Source organism: Struthio camelus, chromosome 6 (assembly GCF_040807025.1).
Source record: "Struthio camelus isolate bStrCam1 chromosome 6, bStrCam1.hap1, whole genome shotgun sequence".
Taxonomy (NCBI): domain Eukaryota; kingdom Metazoa; phylum Chordata; class Aves; order Struthioniformes; family Struthionidae; genus Struthio; species Struthio camelus.
Genome location: NC_090947.1, coordinates 19,961,391 through 19,989,383, shown reverse-complemented (window position 1 = coordinate 19,989,383; position 27,993 = coordinate 19,961,391). Strand labels below are relative to the sequence as shown.

General features: G+C 37.7%; 1 protein-coding gene across 15 annotated transcripts in view; it reads left to right on the top strand.

The window, feature by feature from the left end:
* The window catches only part of OSBPL6 (oxysterol binding protein like 6), a 97,896-nt gene that overhangs the window by 53,577 nt on the left and 16,326 nt on the right, over nucleotides 1-27,993 (top strand). For 8 of the 15 annotated variants that reach the window (XM_068948422.1, XM_068948424.1, XM_068948421.1 and 5 more), the window contains 9 exons: nucleotides 5,975-6,070; nucleotides 9,671-9,793; nucleotides 12,819-12,872; nucleotides 14,600-14,713; nucleotides 14,860-15,024; nucleotides 15,545-15,677; nucleotides 15,908-16,011; nucleotides 26,279-26,444; nucleotides 26,975-27,105. In XM_068948422.1, the coding sequence (XP_068804523.1) occupies nucleotides 5,975-6,070; nucleotides 9,671-9,793; nucleotides 12,819-12,872; nucleotides 14,600-14,713; nucleotides 14,860-15,024; nucleotides 15,545-15,677; nucleotides 15,908-16,011; nucleotides 26,279-26,444; nucleotides 26,975-27,105 (1,086 nt within the window). Of the gene's footprint in view, nucleotides 1-5,974; nucleotides 6,071-9,670; nucleotides 9,794-12,818; nucleotides 12,873-14,599; nucleotides 14,714-14,859; nucleotides 15,025-15,544; nucleotides 15,678-15,907; nucleotides 16,012-16,937; nucleotides 17,031-21,993; nucleotides 22,069-26,278; nucleotides 26,445-26,974; nucleotides 27,106-27,993 lie in introns of all 15 variants that reach the window. The other 7 variants (XM_068948414.1, XM_068948415.1, XM_068948413.1 and 4 more) reach the window with 3 other exon arrangements.

Genomic DNA, 27,993 nt, shown 5'->3' with positions numbered 1-27,993 from the left:
ACCTCTCAATGGCTTGTAAGGGTTGCCTCACTAATAAACGTTAATCTCTTTGAGAGTTTCAGGTTGAAGATGCTGCCAAGTACTGTTGCCAAGTACTGTTATTGCTTTTACTCTCTTTTGCTGTGTCTTTTCCTTAATTAGCTCTCTTCAAATAATGCAGATGAAGCAGCATTAGAGCCGGAAGTGTTGAATAAATACTTTAAATGGCAACAAGTCGCTGGAGCAAGCAAAAGTTCTGAGGGAGCCAAAGAATGAAGTGGCAAAATTGGTTTAAAAAATGCAATTGTTTTTAAATCAGTTAAATGCTACTAATATACATGCTTTTTGCTGATGTATTTTCAAGACCTCTGTGAGAGTTTGGAGGATCCAAGTTCAAGACATATAAATACGTTAGATAGAAGAAATGTGTGCCTTAGCAGAGCTAATAGTTGTTCTGATTTCTATCTTTTTCTTTTTTATTAAATATTTTATCTTGGAATTGGAAATGAAGCTGTAATATCAAAACTGGATTTTTTTTTCAGTAGAATGAGATTGCTTTTCAAAATTTTTCTGAGGAACTGTATATATATATTTTTAATAGCTGCCTATATTTTTGTATTGCGTATATGAAGGCTTAAAGGATGTTGAGAGAGTCTTAAGTGACTAGCTTACGTGAGGACGTGAGAGAGAGCCCCAGGAAGAAAGGATTTCTTTTTGTGAACGGACACAGCTTTTTTAGGTGTGGTTCCACTCTTTTGGCTTATGATTTATACTGTCTGGGACTGCTAGGCAACCATTTATTAATGTGAAAACTGCATGTAGGCCATTCAACATGTCTAGAATGCTTTTATTAGTTAAGAAATTAAAACATGAAGGAATTGTGTATGGAATTTTATTTTCCCTCCTTTTCTTCTGCTGCATCAGCATTAATAAAATGAATTGCTAGCTTGGCACTATTTAGAAAAATATCTGTCCTTTTAATTGTGATTATTCAGTAGCTATAATAAAGCTTTGTGTCATGAATTTGAATTTTCCGTGTCAGTTCCATTTATCTGTCTGCTATGTTTTGAGATAAGCATGCCAAAATCTGAAGTAAGGCAGAAGGAAATTGTCATTAAAGGCTCATACTGTTATTTGCAAATATTCCAAACCAGCTATCCTTCTGGCTAAGAGATGACTGCTGTTACTGGTGAAAGTTCTTTTTGGCTTTATCCAGTTCTGCTCATACTGCCCTCCAAGAAGTTCTTCAGAGGAGCAAGAGCTTATTTCTCTTTAGCGCCTTCAAAAAGGACCTTAAAAAGCAAAAGATTCTTTGCTTCCAGAGCCTAAAAGCATTAACGTGAAGTGCTACAATCAGTACAGACCTGGAGTTGCAGAAGGGGCTGGTAGCGGGCTCTTGAATTAACAAATCCTTGACATTTTCATAATACAAGAAGTGTGTATTTTGCATATCCTGGGAAAGAAGCAAGGAAATACATAGCAATGTGTTATTATTACACTACAGAAACGCCGCTTAGATTTATTTATCTTGCAGTAAAAGATGACAAAGAGAAAATGTTTAAGGGTTGCAGTTTTGCTCTTCAGCACGTTTCTGTACAAGATCAGCATGTGCTACAAGAAGAAAAAAAGATAAAAGTAAGCTACATGTGCTATTCAGAAAAGTATTGGTAGGCTCCTTTATTGGTTGATAGCACAGACTGTGGAAAACATGTTTGGAACAGGGTCAGTAAAAGGGACTGTGGGTAAGAATAAGGATCATAGTTGCTTTATACAAAGAGAAAAAACTTGTTAGAAGAAAGAAAGGAGAAAAAAACATTGATGGAGACACGATTGTTTTGCTTTGTACTCACCCTTCCTTCACAGTGATACTCAAGACTGTCTCTTTATTCGAACATCAGCATAAAGAAAGCCAGCGTGGATTGAGAAGCAGCCTAAGATAAAAGCAAATTTCAAGGTTAATTTCATATGTGAATAATATTGCAGATGAACTCTGCACATATCACAGCTCTATTTAAAAATTGATAAAAACTAGTGTATATGCAGTCTTATTTTTATCTTCCTTATTACTACTGCTGAATTTCAGATAGCTGGAAAATTATGTTTTCAGAGAATGGAACTGATTAAGCATTGCACTTCATGCTAAACAATTCAAATAAAGAACACAGATGCATGCAGGGGTAACTAGATTGTAAAAAGGATGCCAGTGAATAGCAGATAATGAAAGATGCACCAGTTAGTCTTTTGAATAAAAAGAGAAGGGAAAAAAAAGCTCTCTTACTCTATATTGTTGATATAGAATAGTGTATGTCTAGGTCCTGTGATTACAGGTTCATTGCTGTTGAAGACAGCAATGCTGTGAGCAAACAGAAAGTGACTCGTCTTTTTCATTAATTGAGTGGAATCTCGCGCATATTTCTGAACGAAAATACAGGTCTCTTAGTCCATGGTGAGTGACAGATTCTTCACCAACATGTTATTTTTCTTGAAAATCAATAAATTATGAATTAAGATAACTCATCTAATTAAATTAATTCCATTAAGTAATTAAGCTGCAAAGCAGAAAGGGAGGCGTGAGTGCCGGACTTGTCCTCTGGATTTCCTATTTCTACTTACCGAGCACTTCTTTTCTTTCCTTCCCTTTGAAAAAGCTTGAATGTATTTTCTGTGAATGGGAGGCCTTGTTTGTTTAAGAGCTGTTCAGTTGTTCTGCCTGTGGCTGAAGATGCTCCACGTGCTTGCGTTTGTTCTGGTGGATGAGGCGAATAGGTCAGTGAACTCGTAATAGAGAAACAAAGTTGGGTAGACATATAGACAGATACTATGAAATGTTTTCCATTCTTGCTCTCTAGAGAAGATAGGAATATGAAGCATCATACTGTTATTCTCTCCATCATCTTTCTTCTCCTTTCCACCCCTTTTGGAAACAACGGGGAGAAAACATGAGACAGATTCAGCATTTGTATTTCGCATGGGTAGTTATGGGGTACTTCGGAGCCCTCTTTGTGGTCAACTATAAAATGTTTGTTGTGAATAATCTCAAAATTGAAGGAAGGGTTGCAGTTAGGATTATGATTTAGAAATGGAATTACCAAGCACTTTTAGTTAAGCTCATAGTCTTATTGAATTTATTTCCAAGAGTGCACAGGATTCAGTGCTGCCTGAGTTTTTCACCAGGACCACAAGTCAACGATAGTACACAGATAATATTGAAGCATGAGAAAGTCTGAACTGAGCAATGCGTGAGTGAAGTCTTCTTCCCGTATTCTTGGGAGGAGATGAATGAGTCCCAGGCCGACTGATACTCCTAGTTTCATGTTTTATTCATTTTTCTGTTAATGTAAACAAAACCCAGGAGCTATATTGATCTCCTGTTTTGAATAACTTCTTTTTTCTTATCTTCATGTCATCTTTATTTAACTGCTTCCTTTACTGGCTATATCTTTGTTGCTAAAAACAAAAAACTTCTAGATCCAAATCCTTTTTATTTCTGTGACACTGAATAGCTAAATGGACTCCTGCATTGCTGACTTTCCGATTGGTGGCCTCCAAAATTGCTGCCTTTCAGAATGTCAAATAATTGTGTAATTTCTAGCTGTAATTTTGCAGAAGTCTAAAATGCATTACAGGAAAATATTCTACACCAAATAATGTCTCTTGCATATTATGCTACAAACTTCTAAAAAATTTAAAGCAATTATTTTGCATCAGTGTAATGGTCATGACAGAAAACAGCAGGAAAGCAGGCATTTACAGAAAATCAGACAACGCTTTTGGAAGTAATGAATATAAAGGAAGTAATTTTATTTGAAAAGTGTTCATTTTCTTGTTTCCAAACAAAATAGTAGGATAAATCAGCATTCATTAAAGTACTGTTAGCTAATAATATATTTCTCAAGTGAAGTGGAACTGTAGTGAGTGAGGGCTGACAAAAAAAATTTACTTGCCTTAAAATCGTGGAATTGAAAATGTTATTGGAAATCTGGCAAGCCAGGGGCTGCTGGGTTACTTCGCTCTAAATGTTTTACAAAATGAGATTGCAGTTATGTAACAACAAACTGCATTGGCTGCTACACGCGAGACCTTCCGAACATCTGTGTTGGGCAGTGCTCCATCTTGAGATGGAGGGATTCCTGCCTGCCAAACAAAACTGGCAAGAAGGTTGGGAATCATCCTGATTCTCATAATCTCTCTTGGAAGAATAGATTTAGGTTTTACTATATATTGTTTAAAATTGGTATCATGTGCAAATGTAGCATTTCATGTGTTCATGTGTTTATCATAGTTCATTTCTAATAACTAATGCGATTAGCATACAGCCACATTAGAAACAATGTGGTTGTATGCTCAGATAAGCATATTAAATTACTTACTGCGTAATGTAGGAACTTGAGTTTAATAAGTACAAACACTTTTCTCATCTGGCTGGTACTGGACATCAGGTTGAATAGTGAGATTGGCCTCTTTTCTATGAAACAGAAGGTTTCAAAGCACAGATGACAAAGATTTTGGTGGCTGGGCCTGAGGAATGCAACAGGTAACATAATGCTGCTGCTTTTTTTTATTTTTCACTGTAAAATTAAATTAAAAGTAACTGAAAATAAATGACAATTGTTGTATTGTGGCAGGGATGCTTAGTCTTCTCCACTGACAACAGAGGCAGTCTCCGTATTTTCCTGTTGATGCACAGCTGCAAATTCAAAGAGAACAATGAAGGTCTGTTAGCTGCTCTCTGCAGCAAGATGTGGTCTGTGCGTTATATGAAGATTTATATGAATAGCTGTGTTTACTTATTATGGCTATGGTCCTTATATACTTAGTTATCTGTATAAACAATACTATGTACTCTGCTATTTGTATATATTTTTACATTCTCTAATCGTTTCTGCTGTCACTTGCTACCAGCGTAATCTTTTCTTCAGTGGATGTCCGCAAAATTTAGTTGATGTTTTTCATTGAGGAAAAGCTCACCCTTCTCACAGAGCTACAATTGCAATTGATTGTTACTGTGCTGCTCGTAATGGCAATGAAATAATTTATTCATGCCAAAGGGATACTGTTGACGTGTTGTGGTAGAACTTGCATAAAATGATAATGTGGGAAATAGCCACATATCAACAGAGAACAAAATGCAAGCCTGAACAGGCAAAACGTGGTTATCTTTGTCCAAGCCAGTAGTTAAAATGCTTTGTATTTTACAAAATATGAATAAGACTTCTCCAGAAAATAGGAAGACATTTTTAGACGTGCTTTGCTTAAGAGTGGCATTTTCTTCAAGATCAGTTGTGAGATTATGTAGTTCATGTTTGTACTAGTCTTTAGAGATACAAAATTTTACAGTATGATTTTATGTAAAAACAGCTGTAGTGGTTTAGAATGGTTTTGCTCCATAAATAGTCGTTAGCAAGCCCATTAGCTGAGACCCAGTAAATGTTCTTGTGAACAGTTTTAGTTTATTACAAGCACTCATGTAATAACTTCACCTCACTTGAGAAGCTCGTAACAAAAAGCTAAGGTGTGATAATGAATATGTTAGGGACAGTAATATCTTATGGGTAATGATTTGTTTTAGAAGTGAACGTATAACAGTGTCCATGTCATGATATATATACCCAGTGTCTCTTATCTTGGCCGAAAATGTAATAGATCTGGTTAGGAACACTTTGACTCTCTATAGGTAAAAACTGTATTAGTACCTTTTCTTTCCTGGCTTTTTATAGTTCCCAGTCATTTCTAGGTTGAACAGAGAAATTACTTTAGAAACCAGTAATAAGTAAAGGAAGAGAGGAGGGAAAGGGAGAGAGGTGTATTGCCCCAGAAGACAAACTTCTTAAGCACTTCTGTTATGCATGGTAGTACTTGATGCACTTTGAGCCAACTGAAACATGATGTTAATCTTTTGTATAATTAGTATAAAGATCAGTCAATTTTTACTTAATGTATATTTTAAAAAGTAACATTGAACGATAAGTGCTCACCTTCTTTACTTTTTCTTTAGAGTGTTCATATTTTGGAGCGGAAGGCTTCTTCAGGAAGTACAGACCCTTCTTTAAGCAAGCAGTTCCTTGAAGCTGACCCTATTTCTCTATCCAAGGTAAGCAAAAGCATGGGCTGCAGTGCAGGGGGGAAGTTTCCCTGTTCAGTTACAAAATATTTGATTAATAACTTTGGGATGCTGACTTTCTTGATTCTATTGTTGAGTATATTGTGAGCCCATCCCAGAGCTGCTTAGTTGCCAGCCGAAACAGGACCAAAATGTTCCTTAAGGTGTCAGAGAAGCCAATAATCTTTAGTAACAAAGTGAAGGATTTTGCTTCACCTTTGCTTGGAGGGTGAAGGGGGAGGGAAGGGGAGGTTTTTCTCATGGATGACTCCCAGGAGCAAGTTTTAGAATCCTAGAATACAGAGCGAGAAGGTGCTTTGAAAAATGATCTACTCCACTTCTCTTACTAAGGGAGTCATATATATAAGTTCAAAAGCACTGATAATCAATAATGATTGATTTTTTTTAAAAAAAATAAAATTTAATTTAATTTAAAATTTAAATTATTTTAAAAAATAGGACACTCCTCTTAGAATTTTAAGAAACTACCCATGAGAAATGTCACTAAAACTTAAAATCTGTTGATGAGACTTTCTTCCCTGAGCCTGATAGAGCTGTAGAGGTAGCACCACCATTTCCTGGAAGATGCAGCCTTGTGCATGGTGCTCTGCAGTCAACTTTCCTGGCAGATTCTGAAAGAGAATTCCCAAGTTTTGAAGTAGGTACTTGTCAAAGCTCAGGGTATGTGTAGATGGATGAAGAAATAAAAATGGGAAAAAGGAAGACATTTTCAGAACTTCTGTCAATTTGTAGGACCAAGATCTTCCAGTGCAATATGTGTTTCTGTGTTTCCAGTTATGCCTGTTATTGTTCGAGAGTGATCCATGCACTGAATGCTGACTGCATGGGTTACTATGTAGGATTGGGTCTCAGAAATCACCTTTTGCTGTATTTTTATATGACCAGAAGAAAGTTCTTGGCAAATAATAAGTGTAATTCCACATAAAGAAGACTTCGTTTTAAAATGCATCAAATAGAACAGTAAGACTGTTGCTGAAAAGGTGAGGATGCTGTAGTGGAACGTTTGGCAGAAAAGATCTGAAATGTCTTTAAGTTCTGGTTTGCAGGATTAACAATGAAACAAAATTGGAAAACAAATTCAACATGAAACATTATATTCAGCCAGGTAAAATGAAATGGTTTATTCCCTTTTCTTAGGAAAAGAAGTACTTTGCAGAAAAAAGACTATGTTTACAAACTTGTTGTTAGTGGCTCCGTTATTCCCAGTAGCTGGGATGTATGCAGAACCTCGGGTTGTGAGTTATGTTCCCCGGTCATGGTGCTTCATGTAGAGTTATTTCTCACATAATACATAGTGATTTACAGAAGTCCTGAAGTACTAAAGCTGTACTTGAGAATTGTCCCTGAACGAGGACTCTAAGCAAATCACTCTCGCTCTGTTACTCCGCTGTTTCTGGCTGCTCTTGCGGTAGAAGGGCGATGGCATAAATTGCACGTGTGCACACCATTTCTGGAGTATCCGTATTGCACTGAATAATTACTCATTTTGTCCTCTTGTATCTGGCCATTTGTTTAAATGAATAGCTGTATGAGACTCTGATTTCTGGTTGAAAAGTAATTGATACTGGTGCTAGCTTGTAGATAAAAGACTTAAGCCTGCAGCTTATCTTCTAAAGGAGAAATCAGTGTGATGAGGAATTGGTTGGTGTAGTTAAGGAGAGAGATTCTCTACTTGCCCCAGGAGGCTCATAGTTTAATTTTGCCCCCTCAAGTGCCGAGTGCTGCTTCTCAGAGAAAAAATCATGTCTAAGTGCTTCCCTCTACACTAATGGAAATAAAATATCCAAGCTAACCACAGCATGATCGGAAGGTGTTCCAAAGAACATGGCTTTTACAGGCTGCAAGAGAAAGCACCATGAAAGTTCCAGTTTACACTAATGCAGGGAAAACTAAGTCGGGTAAACATTTTTATCAAAATTTACTGCAGTATGTATTAGCTGGGCTAGTGCTTTTCATCTTTGTCAGATTAGCAACTCCTTACTGAAATTTATAAACAAATTTAAAATGTGCTATTACTTTTAATATCTAATTTTTACAATATTAATGTTTACATTACCATGGGCTGCGTAATTCATTTGGAAGTGTGTTATGACAGGCTGACAGTGCTTGGCTTTGACCAGTGTTGTGGGGGATGGAGGAGGACAGTTTTTCTGCCTCTTAAAATGTTTGATGCCTTATAACTTTGTTCCTCCCCCGATGGCTTTTTGTAACATCCCTGGGAGTTGTGACAGTCCAGCTGAGAAAATGCAAGTTTAGAGCTCTATAGCATACTGTTAGTGCTACCTTAATACTATGTTAATGAGCAGGCAATACGTGATTCTTAAATTGGTACTGAATTTTGTTGATTATGGTAATAGCAAGAGGACATAAATAGAGGAATAACTCTTTGGTTTTCATTTTTAAAAATTTTGTTCTTGAGATGTACACTATGGTGTACTGTAAGTCTGGCTTGAGTCATACAAGTCATCATGCATAGTAAGTGGTATGTGCAAGGAATATGCTTTGATTGGCTCTCAGACAGGCTTACAGCTGGTTGCATCTGAAATGATATATTTGATATAAAGATACTTTTCTCTAGAGAAAAAATTAGCTTTCCTACGTACATTTCTCTTAATACAGTGAAACTTAATGACAAGAAAGTTAAAAGAAGATACGTTTCCTTTTACAGATTTCTAAAAGCACAATTAGCTGGGGAAACTCTGTCATAAAATGCCATTGAAGACAAGAGCTGGCTGTTCTTTTGTTTATCTGTCCTGTTTTTAAAACAGACCTCTAAAACAAAAGACCTCTTTTGTTTGTCTATTTTTAAGGGAAAAAATAGAATATCCAGAATCTATGTAGATTATACTCTAAAGATCAGGAAAGTTTTAAAGAGGCACAAATGTTTGTGATCGGTGAATACTACAAAGTGCACTGTTAATGCGTAGCCGTATATTTAGCAGTAAGGTGTCTTTCTCATTTCATCTCACAATACCATCTTTTTCTAGAGCAGGAATACTCTGTATAAAGGTGTGTTTTTAATATGCAGATTCTACCCTGACCTCATTTTTAATGTCTCTTCAGTCTTTTTATTTCTTATCACAAGGAACTTGTGTGGAGTACTTTCTAGATAGATCACATAAGCAGTCAGAATCAGAGTAGCAGTTTGTACCTTTACCACCAGTTGCAGATCTGAGCCTTTTGTGTGCTTAGCTCAGCCAGAATTTGATCCATTTTTCGTGTACTTGGATATTAGTGTCATTAGGAAGCAGTCCTCCTTCTGAGCAGAGTGTACAAACCCTCAGATTGTCATTCAGCTATAGAGCCACACTTCCCTAAAGACTTGATGTAGTTGCCTAATAAGGGTAAGGGTTTCCAAAAACGTTCATACTCGTTAGTTGTCGATGAGAAAGAGCCAGACGTCATACAATGATCTTTTAGTATTTGGTACCTCTAAACAGGCTAGTTTAAAAGTTTCGCCTTCCTTTACTCTTCCTCTTGCGCTGGAGAATTTGTGCTGCATAAAGTGCAATTTTATATCAGATGTATTCAGAGTTAATTAATCAATGTGTCTTCATGCTTTTTCATCAGGAACCTGACAGCTGGGAAATCATAGAGGGTCTGAAAATAGGCCAGACCAATGTCCAGAAGCCAGACAAACATGAAGGTTTCATGCTGAAAAAGAGAAAATGGCCTTTAAAAGGTTGGCACAAGGTAAATGTCTCATAAAACAGTCAGAGTGTTACGACTTTGTTTTATGAGTTCAGAATTTGTGTTTAGAGGAGATTAGGATGACTGTCAAATTAATGCCCAGGATTTCTGTGTATGACTTCAAATGGTATAAAGAATTAGTTTGCACACACAGCTTTATGACTTCCACATTTCAGTGCCTTCTGCATAATGTTACATTCAAAATCCAGTTGGAGGAGGTAAATAATGCAGCAAATGCCTCATGGTTTAAAAGGTTTAACCAATATCCCTTTTTCTTTAATTCTTTTCAGTATAGTTGTTGTAGCAAAAGGTAGCAGTGCAGTGTAAGGCTGAATTTAGTTTACATTAAAGTGAACTATGCTTCATAATAAAAGAGAACTAAGGGGCTTTTAGATGGAAGCCATGTGTTCTCACTGGAGAGCTTCTTCTCTGGAGTTATTTTCCCTTTTAGGTGTGCTTAAGGGGCAGTTTTGCTCAGCTTTATTCCTGTATTTGATGCATCTTCCTGTTTGTAATCCTTTGTGTGGACACTGCAGTGGGACCATGCATGAGATAAGTAACAGCTTTGCTGTTGTTAGATTAGATGTCTTAATGAAAAAACAACCCCACATTTCCTGCTTCTGTTCAGTTAGTTTGGAGACATTTCTCCATGCAGCTACCTTTTATCAGCCCTAAAACTGGTGTCCATCAACTCTTTTCTCTGTATTTTATGCGCTAGTAATTGCAGGGTATTTTTTTTACTTTTAGCAGCAAGATGTGTGGTACTGATGGTGATCCATCCTTTTGCGGCTCAGGCTACTTGAAGCAGGATCATTTTCTTGGACAAAATGCATTTTGCTGCAAAGAATGGTTGTTATATAGTTGTTGTGTAATATAGCTTTTTTCTGGGAAAGCATTAACTTTCTTTTTTTGCTAAACAGTGTGGGACTTGCTCAGGTCTGAGTCCAACTGCAGTCCCTATTAGTGTAAATAATATTTTTTTTCTAATTCCTCTCTCCTTTGTGAATGTTATAGTAACTGGTTATCAGTGTATAATTTCCGTCCACCTGTCACCCTTTTTCTGCATACCCTGTTTACCATAGGTCTTTTTGTTTTTGTTTTACTTAAGTATGATGTATTGTCTCGGTAACTATATTCGTACATACTACTTGAATTTAGCCTAGTGACACTAAAGGGTTTCAAACTGATGTGTGAAGGATCAGAAAAGGAGAGCTGATAAAGAAACACAGTAAGAATATTTGGGATAACCCACTGCTTCCACTCCTTTAAAACATGTTATGTCAATATGTAGTTTCTTGGACAAATGTCTGTTTTGGTAGGGAACTTTAAGGGAAAGCAAGGGAAGTCTAACTTTTTACATTTTATAAAGGAGATTACTACTGGTGATCTGTTTTTCATGCTGACTCTAGAGCAGTTACCTCTGTAAATAATTTTTAATGCGAATAAAAGGTTCACAGTTCAGCCTCTATCTCTCTCTTACCTTACAGGATTTATAAATCTAAGGATTTATGCTGAACTTGGGTTCGGAAACTGTGGATCTGTTAATGTTTTCTACCTACAGCTACTACCTACACATACTGCGGTTTCTGTAACAATGCTTGATGCTGACAGCTCTAGTGAAGAATTTCAGAGGCAGTAATTGTAGGACATGCCATGTTAGTAATCTGCTAGCAAAGCCTTAACATCTTCTATCTATTCAGTGTTGCATGTTATATTCTGAAGGCTCTGTACGTGCTTTAATAGCGTACCATTTATCATGTGTACGACTTGCAGAGTAGTTCACCATTTTCTGAAATGCAGTATGCTTTAGAGTGAAATGCTTCAGCCATTTCTCTGCAGCATTCAATGCAACGTAGTAATTACAATGGGAAATATGTAAATGGTATTTTCTCTTGCATGAGGAATTTAGAGAGGCAGAGAAATATGAAACTAATATCATGCTCTTATGAGGTCATTAATGACCCTACCTAGTCAAAAACGCCTGCTATTTTGACATCTTATTCAAGAAGTTATGTCTCCAACAAAGCACTCTTTTCTCACTCTATGTGAGATATCGGTGCCATCTGTGGTGCCACTGACATCATTTCCAAAAGCATCTCCAGGAGGTATTTTCAGAGACCTGCCATCTGAATGCTGACCCTGCTCATAGTGTCAATTTAACAAGTTCGCACCATGGGAACACTGTCATTCCCTTCCACGTCAGACAGCTTAGAGTTTAGGATAATATTTTGTTGTCTTGTGTTCTAGAGTCTTAACAAATATTAGTGCTTTAGGTAAGATTTTAAAAGTATGACCCAGCGTATATCATTGGCTAGCAGCCAAGACAGAAGTCCTCTAGTGACGTGGGTATCTTGATGGGAATGCTCTGTTATTTACATTTGTACTAATACCTGTAATGGCTAGATTGAAGCTAGAAAAAGTGTAATCTGCATGAATTACAATCTCTCCTTTACTTCACTGTGTAGATGTCTGCTGTGAGGCACAAAGTTTTGGATGGTAGGACAGTGTCTCACAGCCTGCATCTCTCCCCAGCTGGGTGATCAAGGAGACCACAAGAAAGGTCAATGTGGGTCTTCCTTTTGGGATGTGGAACTTACACTAGGAAAAACGTTTCAGTTTCAGTTCTGGATAGGGAAGGTAAGTTATTAGTTTGAAATGTGACTGCCTTGCGTGGGAAGAAAAACAAGAAGAAAATGAAGAAACAGACATAACTCTTTCAGCTTGTAGTGCCATTCCTACAGACCTTATTGGACAGGCTAGAAATCAGAAAAGTACCTTCAATACTGAGGTTTCTTAAGTCAAACCTAGAATGTAATGATGGAAAAAGGAGAATCTAGTTTCTCTTGCTTGGAAGGTAATTGTTGTCAAAAAAGAAGAAAGAAAATTATTCAGTACTGTGTACACTCTTTCCTACCCACAAACTTTCCTTAATTGCTGTGGAATAATCATTGTCTTTTGCAGATTAATTATTGTACACAGTTTAAATGGCATCTGCTTATTAAGAAAGAAATCCTTGTTTTTCTTTCAGAGGTTTTTTGTCCTGGATAATGGAATGTTAAAGTATTCAAAGTCACCAGTTGATGTAAGTAAAGTTGAAGGCCGTTTTAATATTTCTATTGGAAGTCTGCCTGCCGGGGTGACTAAATCTCATTCTCAGACTATGCATACTTAAGATAGCACATGTGTGAAAGTTGTTGATGGATTCAGAGTAGGGGGTGCTACTTCTTGGGCAGATCCTTTTGTATACAGACGTGGATTGAGCCTTACAAATGAGGGTAATGGCTAGCTAAGGATGACTGGGGACATCTGCCTACCTTTTAATCATCCTTTCATCGTAAGCTTATGCTGATGAGGTTAGTTTTGTTTTGTGCAGGATCCCACATTATTCACTGACATCCCCAAGCAACAAACTGTAGAGAAAAGTGGGCTTATAGTTGATACATGAAGTCTTGCAGAAGCTACCATGTGAACAAACCCAGCCTTCCTTAATTCACTTCAAGCTAGGAGTTGTAGGCCTGGACCTCTCCTGAATACAAAAGAAACTGCTGAGTGAAATTTTGAAGTTACTGAGAAAAAAGTGCGCTCAGGAAACTGCATTTAGTTATAAGGCATTATATTAAGACTGTGGAACAACTGGCATTATTAAATCTCTAAGGAGAAAATCCTGCTCACGTGGCTCACAGAAGTGTCTCCATTTAAATCAGCCATGAAGAAACTGTAATTACAGTTATCAGGATGTTGCCTTGTATTTATTAGCTATCTGCCACAGGAGAGAAAGTTAACTTTGAGTGTGTTTTTCAGTTGACTCTTCTAGTAGATATAAAACTGCAGCATGATGGCTGAGAAGTTAGTCCTGAAGTTATGCTCGCTGGGTTGAGATTTTCTTCTAAAACCCCTCTTTAATTAAGATTCAACAAACTTGTTATATGCATTTGTATGTAAACATTTATTTTGCATGTATTTTGTGTATATGCACATTTATATATACATGCACGTACAGGCACTCACATATGTGTATTTATTTATATTATACACATAGTTATAAGTTCATTTTACATGTTAATGAAGCCTGTATCTTACTTTTTTTTTCAATGTGATATAGAGAAGACAGACTCCCACTTCGGAGTTAACCAATATAGTTGTTACTAGGCAAAATTCTGCTTTCAGATTAACTTTGTTTTTCTGCTATGACTATCTTCTGTCATTGAGAGATTTGTATGTGGAAAGCATGTAAGGTTTTGGCTTAGTTATATCATCAGGAATTCTGTTTTTTCTCACTTCTATGCAAATAAAAACTACATTAATTTTACTTAATTTAGGTGCTTAGGTTTACTTAATGAAGGTGCTTGGCAGAGTGACTTGACTGTGTGTTTTACCTTATCACGTCTGGTGTCACTCAGAGCTGATCATTGCAAGGTAGGTGAATAGAACAGAGAAGTGATTACAGTGTACTGAAGAGGTAGATATAAAGGGTAGCATTAAATTGTTTAGATTAGATACCACTAACCATGGAGCTATAGCAGCAGAGAGCTGAGTACCACCGAATTTTCTGTGCTTCTCACTTACCTGTAGTTCTGTGGTGGTGTGAGCCACACACCTTTTCTTTGGAGATGACTGGAGTGAGCGCTCCTTGCAAGAGATTTTTCTCTCTCTGTAAACAGGTGTTTAGTCTTACTACAGCTTTTTGTCTGGCTCTGTGTTCAAATGTTCCTAAAATGGGAAACCATTTCAACACCACATATTTTTCTATTAAAAATAACAAAGAAGTGCATGATAGTACCAATCTCTTACCCTGCTTTTTGATTTCAGATTCAGAAGGGTAAAGTACATGGGAGCATTGATGTTGGTTTATCAGTTATGTCTATTAAAAAGAAGGCTCGTAGGATAGATCTTGACACAGAAGAACACATCTATCATCTGAAGGTAAAATTGGTGTAAATATTTATTCTTCTCTTTTCAGCCACAATGGAAATTAAAAAAAAAAAAAAAAAGGAAAAAAAAAGCTGTGAAAGATGTTGGGGAAAAAATAGTATTTTTGAGTGCCGTCTTGATGTTGAATTTCTTTTTAGGTGAAGTCCCAGGATTCATTTGATGCCTGGGTTTCAAAACTACGCCACCACCGGTTATACCGTCAAAATGAGATTGTGAGATCTCCGAGAGATGCCAGCTTTCATATATTCCCTTCAGCCTCTACTACGGAGTCTTCACCAGCTGCCAATGTATTAGATGGAAAGGTAGGTAATGTCCCTTCTTTGGAAACTCATGCGCAGCAGGTTTTCTTGTGAGCAGTTCCAGGGGGTTCTCCTTGTAATGCCGAGAGGGAAAAGTTTCCACTGTGGAAAGCGGTGGCCAGCAAAAATCTGGGGGTGTGCAGCTCAAAGACTCTACTTTAGCCTTACTGTAGCCTTCATTAATGGGCTTCTGTAGAGATCCTGCAAAGAATTTACCATCTCTGGAATGGTTTGCGCTTCCTTTTGTCATCAGAGATTAATCTGGCTCTTTACTGTTTGACAGTACTCTTCCTTCTAAACAGCAGCTTTTCTAACTGGTGTTTAGCAGACACAGTTTCTCTGTGAGATCCCTGATTTGGTTCTCCAACATGGAAAACCTGCATCTTGGGGACTATATAGTCAAGTTCACAGGTATCACTGAAATCACAACGCCTAATACTTTTCTTATTCCAAAGTAGTACCGTAATTACACTGACCGAGCAATATATGGTACAGTAAATTTAAGCATTTTATTATGCCGTAGGTACAACAAAATAGCTTCCCATGGCAGTCTCCTATACCATGCAGTAATAGCCTTCCTGCAACCTGCACTACTGGTGAGAGTAAAGTAGCAGCTTGGTTGCAGGACTCTGAAGAAATGGACAGATGTGCAGAAGGTTAGTCTTCACCTTTTCATGCCTTGCTCTTTCAGCAACATTTCTTGTTGATACAAAATAAGAAGCAGTCAGTAAAGTAGTTAAATTACATCTTGACATGCACATGAAGTAGCAGCTCAGGTAGTTAGATGGTAACATCTAAAATCATATGTTTTGCAAATACAGCAACAAAAGGGCAAAAAGAAGTCTGAACTGAAGCACTTAATGTATGTTTGTTTTATATCTTCTAGATCTTGCTCATTGTCAGTCAAACCTTGTGGAACTCAGTAAACTTCTTCAAAATTTAGAAATACTACAGAGAACTCAGTCAGCACCGAACTTCACAGACATGCAGGTAAATGTGCTTGACTATAAATAATCACATTGAAACATTTACTTGTTGTGTTAAAGGAAATACAGAGATGTTGTCTCTCTGAGTTAAAATGCTTTTCTAAAATCTTAGTAATTCTTAGATGAAAGCTTTAATTTGATGATGGTCGTGTTCCGTATGTAAACAAATAATAAAGAAATTGTATTAATTTATTTATTTGAGTTAAATAGGACTACTTACATGATCGTCATTTGCAAAAGCAGGACTAAGAACTGTTAAAAACAGAAATACATGTAAATATTGAAATTTTATTTAAGGTGTTTGTATTGTGCTGAGTAAAATACCATTTTAAGTTTTCAAGGAACAGAGACCCAAACACTAAAAAGTGAAGCACCTTGCATAGTCTAAAAAAGAATGCATAGTCACAAAGGTCCCAGGGCTTGAACTGTTTCCCAAGTCAGGATGAGGTTTGTTGTTGACCACAGGAAAAGCAATAACAGATCCCAAATGCTAAATGCTTGCTTCCTTTTTCACTCAGCTGTTGAGTGTGCAAATCTCCCAGTGGTGTTGATGTGTTTGAAAGTTTGAGTCCAATGAAGTAGTGAGATCTATCATTGATTGCAGGAAGAGGTGAACTTTACATTTCTCTGAGTAATAACAGAATAGAAATCTATGAGGATTTCAAGATTTAGTCCTAAATATTTTGTGCTCATAAAAAATATACCAATAGCTTTGTTAAATAGGTTAAATATACCATCAGGTTATGTAACGTATGGATAGCTACAGCCAGTGATTGTTGTAGTTGTGGGCACTGGCAGAGGCATTCTTTTCTTTACTGTCTAATTTGTAAGTGTCTAACACTACAATTTCTTTACTAACTTGGTGTACTGTCTGTGTTGCTTGTGTCAACTTAATAGTACTTGTCGCTTTTAACTATTTGTGTAATGTAGGCTAACTGTGTAGATATTTCAAAGAAAGACAAGCGGGTCACAAGACGATGGAGAACAAAAAGTGTCAGCAAAGATGCAAAAATTCAACTTCAGGTACTGAATGCACGATGTTTTCCTTTTCACTGTACTTTTAGATTAACTTTTAAGCATGAACCAATATATTAGCTGAAAGCAGGAAGTCAGTGTGCTGTCTCTTGTGTTCCTGATGATGTGAATTAAATCCCAGTTGGTTATTTAAAACCTAGACAAGATCATGAGAAGTGTATTGATTTTACTTTCATTCATATGAAAACGTTGCCATCTAGGGAAAGGAGAGGCTGAATACTAGTCAATTAAGGCGCGAGAAAGGCAGTGTGCATGCAGCACACACATACTGTCTTAAACTTGCCAAGAAGAGCAGCTGAACAGGTGACATCAAGCTAAAAATAGAAAACATGAATGAAATACTAAATTTACCAGTTGTCTTTGTCAAGATCTATACATAAAAGCTTTGCATGGGCAAAATTCCTTCAAAAGCCTTCTCTTATGGAAAAGGCCATTGTGGAAACAAACTGAATAAACCAAAGAATGAATTAGATGAAGAAAGAATAACTTCTCCCATGTTGCCTTAAAGTTGAGGAGTGAAATCGCAATAATAAACATATTACACTTCCAGCACTGCTAGATCCAGTGTTATCTTATTGTGTTTTGTCAGAGGTAATTGTGTGGTTTGAGGCCTAATCCAAGAAATAACCTCCCCCCCCCCTTTTTTTTTTCTAATTGAGAAACTGATAACGAAGACTATATTTAACAGATTTCAGGAGCTAACAATCACAACAGCACTGACTGCTGCAGGATGAATAAATATCAGCAACTTTTGATCTGTTTAAATTCCTTGAAATTCATGTGAACTTTCAAAGCCTTTAATATGTTCCTCAGAGGCATAAAAAGGAATTTCTGTGACTCATTTAAGATTGATAATCTTAAGGAAAGCAGAAATTGTAGTTGCGTTAGCTTTCTCGTTGCAGCTGCTTAAGGTGATTTTTCTTTCTACCATTTATACTAGACAAATGACAACAGGTTGAACAATGAAGCATCTGTTAGGATTAAAAAACTTTATTAAAAAAGGAATTTTGGTGATGGATGCCATCTCCTGTTACCTGCATTTGAAGGATCACTATGTTTCCATGCTGCTGAATAGCACAGGGGAATAAAAATATCAGGAAAATGGATGCAAGTACTCTGCACCTGTGAAGAGATACAGTCAGCACTGCATGTTCTTTGATACCATGGTGGTCTCAGGGAAACTCCTCTCCACAAAAAATTGTGTAGAATTTTCGGGTGCTGGGACATGAAAAAGAAACGTGAAAGCAGGCAGTGTATGATCATTTAGGGTGGATTATGACGAATTATAAGCAGTTTCTGTGTTGCCTGCACCTCGCCAAAGTGACAAAGGTCTGCGCTTCCCGTGAGAGGCTGTTTCTGATTCTGGCGCCTGATCGTTACACTGCAGTTTGCAGGTTAGCAGGAGTTGTGCCCTAGCTCCTGAAATTCTCAAGTATGGTCTGGTTTACAGGTTCCTCTGAGATAGTTTGTGCACTTAGCACTGCTTTATATGAATCTACTTCTGGAGAGGTAGCGAACTCTGCTTGACCTGGGTGAGCGTTAACTCCTGGCAAGCTTAAAGCTGGAAATATTAAAGCTTATCTTATTAGAGCAAAGCATTAGATTATTGATGACCAGTTTAGAAATTAATTTGCAGGGGAAGAACAGAAACAAATTTATTCCAAACTATATAGAAGGCTAAGATTCCTTTTTGGCTGCTTACCAGATGTCTTACTTGGTTTGATGGGCGTAACGCATTATTTCTTCTTCCAAGGGCTGTCTTGTCCTGCGAATGTGCTAAAGCTGTGACCTGTGGAAGATGGCCTCACTCTGACTCATTATTTTATTCTTAACTTGCTCATGTTGCTGTTGCACTAAAATGTGGATTACCTCCCATTGCTACATGCTTTTTCTATGCTTATAATCCCATTTTATTCTTCTATTAGCAGTTCGTTCTAGCTTCATTGGTCTTCCTTATAGGTCATTGTTTTCAGGACTGTTCCAACCCCTGATAAATTACATACCATGACATTCACTACTGGGAATCACTTTTCTAATTTGTCTTTCTTTTTTCATGGAGACTGCACATGATTTACTATTAAAGGGTTGACAGATTTGATACCAAGAGAGCTTCCACTCTACTTTTCCTTTCCGCCTGCCTCTGCACATCTCATTAGTTTTAGGGGATAACGCTGTCATACTAACATATTAACTTCCAGCTATTTGCACTATTAATTCCATTCGAAGTACTTGCATCTATTTTGTTTTAGAAAGAGCAATGGTTAACTACCATCAGGGGAGCCTCTAGCAGTATGATTTTGAGAGCCGTCCTTCCAGGAAGCATGCAAACCAGGCAGCTATATAGATTGGTGTCCTGTTCATGAGTAATGGGGAATGATGCTATAATTTTTGCTAGCTCTGTACCCCACTGCAAAGGTGCAAGGAGAGAATTCTCACATCTGTACTGTAGTCATTACCTCTTTTTGTTAATAACACTGCTTTTATTACATTCTTGCCAACATATTTGTGGAATATGAATGTGGAATATGAATGCTAGGTGTATAATATGTTAAAATATACTTTTTTTTCTTCATATGAGGACAAGTCTGACTGCTTGCTTTGTTTTGTACAAATGCATATTTACCCAGGAGGTGTCAGTTCTGTATACACTTAACTTTGCTCACACAACTCATCCCAGTAACTAGAATGCAGTTAGTCCTCTGAGTAAAATAAAGCCTGTGCCTATGTGTTTGCAGGTCTTGGGGTTTGGTATTGCGGAATTAACAGCTTAACTTTCAGGCCTTTACTCAAGAGAATACTACTCAGACTGCTTCTCTGAAGAAGGATTACTTTTCAGTAATCCTGAAGGGCGGTTTATTTTGTTTTTATAAGACCTATTTAAAGTCTTATGAAAATGGTCTGCAACAACAGGTTAGTTGACCTATGTTATTTCATTTTACTAAAGATACTTCTGTACAAAAACTGAGAAGACGGATTCGTCATTCTTGTAATAGTATAAAGATCTTCCGAAGAAGAAAAAAATTAAAATAGTCCTAATAGCAACAAAATGAACTAACATTGATTTGATTTCTCTCAAAGTGCAGAGCAGTGAAGTTAGACTGATTTGAAGAAAGAAAGAATAAAAAAGAATTTGTTTAATAGGAGAACTGCTCAAAACAGAGCAACGTGAAATGTCTTCTTGTTCTACTGAGGCTTTCAGCTCAGAATGAAATCAGACTGAAAGACTGCCTTATTACCCTTGCCCTTAAATAAATGTTTATATATACTAATCAGAACTCATACGTTATTACTTCACTTTATATTGTATTTTGGGGGTTCTGCAGAGCTGCTTCTTCCAATTTCAGTAACACGCATTCAGAATCTCGCGCATTATGAATGCCACACAGACACGCACACAAAGACTTCTCTTTCTCTCTCTCTCTATGTAAATATATATATATATATACTTATATACACACACACACATACATACATACATACATACACACACACACACACACCCCCCTCTGTTAGTTAAAGAGTGTTTTGCCAGACTTATTCACAAGATAGACATATTTCTGGAGAGTACAAAGAGCTTTACATTGATCGTATGATGCAGTCTCTGTTTCAATGAAGTTTGTACTGTCTGTGTTAAAGGATATGTGCATGTTTTTAATGTGGGGAATTTACAAGACGATTACAAAGCAAGGCTTCTATCACTGTGATCATCAGACACCCTTCCATGATCTGTAGCACTGCCAGTAGCATCAAGCAGAGGGTAGAAGGTACGGCCGTGCTCAGGTTCATGCACCCTGCCAGCTGGCACATCAGAGGCTCAAGAAGCAAGAGACTTCGGTTAGTTATTGAACTACAGTATCCCATTGGAGCATGGTGGCCATGTCTCCAATCTATCCCATTGTTACTTATATAGTGACCAGGCTGCTTTTAGAATAAGTACAAATGTATGTGGATTTAAAAATACTGAAGTAGCTAAGTGTGAAGGTATATAGGGGAAGAAAAATGTAAAGGAATTGAACAGTTTTCTATAAGCAGAAGTATAGCTTTACGAGTCTTATAAAAATCTTGACATGGCTTTCAAATAATGACACTTTGATCAGACATTAAATAGAAGGAGTTTGAGATAGGTGTGGAGCTCGTCTGCATTAGAAACCTACTTGCTTAACTTTGATGTATCAGGATGAATTTTCTTTAAAAGTAAAATAAAAGTTAAATTAAGCAGGGTCTGGCCACAAGTTAAGTATGCCAAAATGGAAGCATTTGTTGGAATACTTAGTCTTCATTTTTGCTGCTTTACCTGAGTTTTTGCATTGCTTTGGAAGCCAAGCATTCAGTAATGTAGAGGAGGAGTAATTGGATCCTACAGAACTCAAAAGACAGGTATGCAGAAAAAATGGGCAAATAAGCCAGGGATAGACTTCAGATTGCTAGAGTTGTGCACAGAAATGTTTACATAAGCAATCTCACTGTAACATACCATGGAGATCCATAAATCTTTAATAACTGCAGATCATGTACTTCCACTAATGCAATGCGATCTCTTTCAGAATTTCTGTTCTAGATGGTCAGGTGACCCTCAGAATGAGCTTTGATTTTGATTTCTGCCATGCCATAGCATCCTTTTTTTTTATATATATATATATATATTTCATAATTGCCTTGTGGCTCTGAAGAGCAATGTTAATAGATTTTTTTTTTTTAAGCCTAGCGAGTGCATCGCAGTCCAAGTCATCTGGAGATACTTTTAGGGAAGTAACTAGCTATTTAAATCTCTGGCATACACAGATGAGAACATGTGATATTCTCAGAATGTGTAGGCCATAAGAGTTAATAAAATTAAAATCCACTGAAAGATTCTCCCTCTCCCTTTTCTGATCACCCTTCATCTTCCTATGTCCCATCACCCCTTCCCTTCTCTTTTTCTGCTTCCTTTTCTTCTCGCATTCACTGTCAGGAAGGGCCGGCACCGAAGGGCCAGTTCAGCACAACACGACGCCGGCAGAGACTAGCAGCTGCTGTGGCTACAACAGTGAGTGGATTTAAAATCAAGGGATAGCTCTGAAGATGGGAAGCTTTTTAACTTGACTGTTTAATAAGTTACTGAAAATGGTACTTGCGCTTTATGGAGGTGTCCATGTTACTCGCTTTCATCTGAGTTAATTAGAAGTGATATGGTCAGCCCTGACCCAGATGAAACTCATTGATTTCAGTCTGAGGTACATGTCCCTCCTCCCTTGTGCAAGTGACATTAGACTCAGGCCCTGCACTATTTCAAAGCATCTTTGGCATACTCTATGTACTATACAAAACAGAAAATGAACGACCAAATTCTGTTAAAAGATTCTCATGACAGTCTACAGCAAGACAGTAGAACCAGGGAAGTTTGTTACAAACCCATCAGGAAATTCCCTAATTTATTTTTTAGTAATATAAGGTTAGCTTCATTTAAAACACTTTCTGTTTACATTCCATAATCCCAAAAAGTCATATTACTACCACTAGAGTATCTGTATTTCATTTTGTTAGTTTTCAGAGTCCTTGACAGAAAATCTGGAGCTACGAAATCAAGATGGGGGCCACTACTTGGGAGGGGGGAGCAGTATTTGTGGAAATCAAATTAGCATTATTAGGGTATCTTCTGCTGCAGCTTTTTCATGACAGCACATATTAGCAGTGCTAAATATGGACATTAGTTTTAATCTGTCAGCTGACTAGTAGAAGAGCTAGATGGAGAAGACAAAAACGTGTAGGAAAAAAAAGAACTCTGTGCAGCTAAAGATTAAAGTGAGCTTTACCCATACCTATGCTTGCCCAGCCCAGGCAGTGAACATCTCCACCAGACAAAAGCGTTCCAGGGTCTCAGAACATGCTGTATCAGCTCCTAGCTGAAGTCTCCTAGATCGGACATAGCTCCTGCCTAAGGCCAGATATGTTGACCTCCTGCTAGCTAAACCGCAAGCCTCAGTTGGGCCCTCTGAAAAAGCATGAGAGAAAGCAGTGCTTCTCCCATTCCCAAATTAACTCATCTAAACCTCATCAGCCATAACCAGTTGATGCTGAATGCTGCGCTCAATAATTGGTTGATATTCTGACCTCATCAATTTGCTGGGCTTGCAGAGAAGTCAACCCACTGCTCAGTTTACATGGCTCAGCAGTGGCAATGGGAGGCTCTAATCAGAAGTTTCAGCAGTAGTGAGAGAGCGCTGGTAAGAGCTGCAGCAAGGGGCAGTAAAGCAGAGCAAATATGCCTGATCTTGGGTGGCAAAGCAGCCAGGAAGAGGAGTGGGAGATGCCCAGGAGCTAGCTGAGTTGTCACTTGCAGCTGAAAAAGCCTCTAGAGTGTGTGAGGACCACAGAAGGGAGGTCCTGGAGGAGGGCTGGGAGAAGTGCAGGGGGGACTGGAGGTACCAAAATGTCTCTGTAGCTACGGCAGTAGCCGGTTCTTCCTTGCTAATTTAGCAAAGTGCTTGTCTCTCCCAAACAGCGAAGCTGTGTCTGTACAGTCTGAGGAATACAGAATTACACCAGGTACACGCACAGCAGAAAGAGGAGGTTCTCCTTACAACCCGCTGCACTGGGAACATTCTGTTCCTAAACAAAACTTCATTCTGAAGAAGCTAATGGACGAGTGGGTATTTCAGCCCCTGGAGTAAAACAGAAAGAGCAAGGTATATCTGAAGTAATATAGAGGTGAGGAGGAAAAAAACCAAAGCAAAACAAAAAAAAATTGAGGGATGAATCAAGAGGCTAATGATTAAAAAAAATCAGAGAAGTAATAAAGTCAGCATCAGGTCACCATGGGTATAGAGAGAAAGCACACAGTGAAAGGAATTAAAGGGGAATAAAATTATGTGGGCAGTGTTTCTTAGACTGTTGGTTATTCCAGTGAATGAAAGAGGTTGTTCAATGTGGATTTTTTTCATCTGCTGTGGAAAGTAACTTGGAGACATTCCTAGAAGATGCAGATGGGGAGAGTTCATGTCGGTCAATATTTTCAGTTCTTGTGTAGTTCTCTAAAGCAATCAGCAAAGCAGCTGCTTGTCTCTGTCATGTGAATATGTATTTCTTGCAACCAGTATGACAGTATTTGTAGAACATATAAACGCTGTTTCTAGGACATACTTTAAAATGTTATTTTTCCAATAAACCTTACTGCAGAAATATTACGTGGTTTTAAGGGAAGTCTCTCTCTGCATTGCTTTCATCCTGGCCAGCTGAGGTACAAGGCAGAAATGATGGATCTAGAGCAGATCTTTCCAGCTAGGTTCCTCAAGAAGCGCCTTTAGCATCCCACACGTGGACAGCCTGCCCACAGCACTGCCAGCCCTGCCTCTTGCCCTCTGGCTTGTGCGTGACATACGGCCAGAGGGCAGGTGTCTTTCCTGCCTTCTGGATGGAGTTGAGGATTGGGGGGGTGCTGGATGACAAAGCCTGGGAAAACAGCGTCCTTTATATTCCAGGTTGATAGTCACCTGGAGCAGCTGTGCCTTTGTAGAGCTCTGAATCAGGAAAGTCTGGGAACACGCTCTCTGACTTAAAGAACTGAAAGGCTTGGTGAAAGAAACTTGCAATTAGCCTCTTTAAAAATATAAGGGAATTTTGTTTGGCTATTGAGAGAGAGAGTCTGATACCAGCAAAGAACACAACAGGACAAATATCCAGTATGAATGAAAAGGGTTTATTCTATACCCCTGTTAATAAAGGCTTCTTGATAAGAATCTAAAATGAGGTCCAGTGAAAAATGTCTACTTTGTTGGCATAGTTATAAATCAAAACACATGAATAAAGAGAATAAATTTTGCAGTAGATAGGTGCCATAAAGCTATTAATTTATGTGCTATACATATCTGGAAGTTGAGGAAGAAGATGGTGGAAGAGGCTGCTTTAGAGAGTGTGCCGAAAAGTGGAATGAGATATGATGAGCTGATCAAAGAGATTTTTGAGGATACCATCAGGGAGTCAGAAACCTAAGACGTGTACTGATGAGAGAAATTTTACAGGGAGGGATTGACCGAACCATGCAATGAAATAACGAGAGATCAATTTATAATAGTGACAGTAACGTCTGTTATCTTGTCTATTGATAAAATTCTTAGTAATATGACTTTTTATATTATCTGCTGCTTTTTGTCTTGCCTCAGAAAATCTATATTTTGGGCCCATTTTTCATATTTGGATAATTTACATTGGGCTGCAATGTGGAAATTTTTATCGTGAAATAAACTAGGTTGAACAAGTTGAGTGTGTTTAGCAGTGTTTCATATATAAGTACCAAAATATAGTTCTGCATGCCTTACCTTGCATTTAATTTTGAAAATTGGGTTATTGGCCTAATTTTTATACAAATGTGTGTAAATAGTAAAATGAAATAAAATATATGAAAACGCATGCACACATGCACACAGATGCATTCCCATGCACACAGACGCATATATCATGTATATACAAGTGGTATCCATGCACTGCATATAGGTAATTTTTCGCTACACGTTATATATATGAATTATAAATAAATTATGCATGTATATCTTTACTGTATGTGAAGAGTATAGGAGAAAGAAGTTGAAATAGTAATACTGTATTTAAGTTGCATCTTTTTGCATTAATTTATGGTTTGTGTACCTTAAATGATAATAAGGCAGAGATTTTGTGTAATTAAAAAGAATATAGGAAGCATGTGTGCTTCTCCCCTCTCAACGTAGTTGCCAGCAGTGAATTTTTACTCAAGTTAAAATCAGTCGCTTTGAAAATCTTCAGTAATATCTTTGGGAATATTGTATCCTATTTCCAGATCTGTGGAGGAACTCACATATTTCAGCTGTTGGTTGTAGCAACTGAATCATACTGTATGTACTCTCTACAGTCAAAGCATAAAGTAGTATGCATCATAGTTTAATTTTCTAGTCGTCTTTTTAACATTAGGCAATGCTTCGTTTTTGTGTATGTTAGAACTGAAACGCTCTCATTAACTCTTAGGCCTTTTTTTAGGCCTTTTTGGTCTGTTCTGGTGTAAATTTGCAGGAAGCACAAGGGAATCTGCATCACTGGTGCTGAGATTTAGGAGAGTAAAAAGTTATGTGTTCTTTCTTACTGTGTTTTTCACATTGTGAACCAGGCCTTTGCTGCTGTGCCCCCTTTGCCCCCCATTTTCAGAAGAATTTTGTATTTTGCCTCCGCAGGATATACTGTCAAAGGTTGGTTGCACCTTGTACAATATTATTTTTTCCTTCTCACTGTAGGTCCCCTTCAGTGCTACAATGTCACCCGTTCGGCTGCATTCATCCAATCCCAACCTTTGCGCAGACATTGAATTTCAGACGCCTCCAAGTCACGTAACTGACCCACTGGAGTGCTCTACCGAGTACATGAAGCTGCAGGAAGAATTTTGCCTGATGGCACAAAAAGGTAATTAGGAATGCCCAGTCTTTCCTTCACTGGGCTTCTCCGTTGTGCTTTTTTACTGCTTTCAATTTGTTATGGCCAGGACATTTGTCAGGACGACATTGTATGAGAATTTTTAACCGTTCAGTTGGTTACGTAAAGACCACAAATGCACAATCCTTAATATATTTTCTGTGGATGTAGTGAATATAAAGAAATAGGTAAACTCTGTCCCATGAAAGATTTTTTTTTTTTAACCAGTCTTCTGAACTTCTTATTGAATTTGCAAATGTTTTATTTCTCAATAGAATGCTTTTATTACTCCCCAAAGATGAATCAAAACGTCACTGCAATGTATAGCTTTATACGATTTTTTGTGCTACTTGTTTTCCATGCTAGTGGAAAGAGCAGGAGGAGTGCTTGCTACTAAGATGTGATTCAGAACTGTCATTGTATTGCCAATGAATGAATGGTCCTATAGACTGAAAAGTGCTCTTTTTAAGTGTTTGTTATCGGTTTGCTATCTGTTGCGTTTTCCTTTTCTTTTTGCCTAGTGCATTCTCTTTTGAAGTCTGCTTTTAACAGCATAGCTATAGAGAAGGAGAAGCTTAAGCAGATTGTTTCGGAACAAGACCTTACAGGCCACAATGCGCAAATAGCACACCTCAGACAATCCCTCTCTCAGGTATGTTCTTGCTTTAATTTCAAGCGCGTCCGGACCTGCCTAGCTTGCCAGATGCAGTTCCTCTTGCATTTTAGCTGTTTTCTGAGGTGGAAAATCCAAGAAAATGCCAAGTTCTGCAGCCAGAACTATCCTGACATATGTTTCATTATGGATATGAGAGCACGTGTCTTAACTTCAATGCAGGCTGAGGTGAAGGATATCATTTGTTTGTGTAAGCATGTATTTGTTACGGTTTTCCAAGGTAAAGCAAAGGTATGAAATGTTTTTATACAGATGATGGAAACCTTTCTTGGAGCCATTTCCAGCCAGTTAAGGAGTCGTTCTCATTTTCTTAAAGAAGTTTTAAATTTTGAGTGAATGTTTTCAGATTTGCTTTGTAAATTCATGTCTAACTGCAAAAGGATTCATGGGTAACAGGGTAATCATGGGTAAATTGGATTTTCAAAAGCACATCTGTTATTGGTCAGAGCCTCTCCCACTTAAGCCAAAGGAAAAATTATCATTGGATTAAGTGAGGAAGAAGAGATTTCCATCAACAGTAAGTGCTCTGGGAAAATCCTGCCCTAGACCACTCCGTGGGATAGACCTCAGGTTGCAAAATAACTCCCATTACTGAATTCATCGTCAAGAAAAAATGAGAGCTTTCACTCCGAAGTGTGGGTTGATGTGGAGCACTGCATCTGCAAGAAATGAGTACGTGCAGGTTGAAAGGAAAACAGAACTTTACCCAAATGTATATATAATTTTAGGAACTTATTTTTATTGATTTGGGGGGTTTTGCTATTAAAATTGATGCATGAAGTTTTATAGACATTGGTGAATAGGGATGCCACGCAGGTTGATGACTGCATGTTGTAATAAAGGGTAGAGTACAAGAGAGAAGAAATC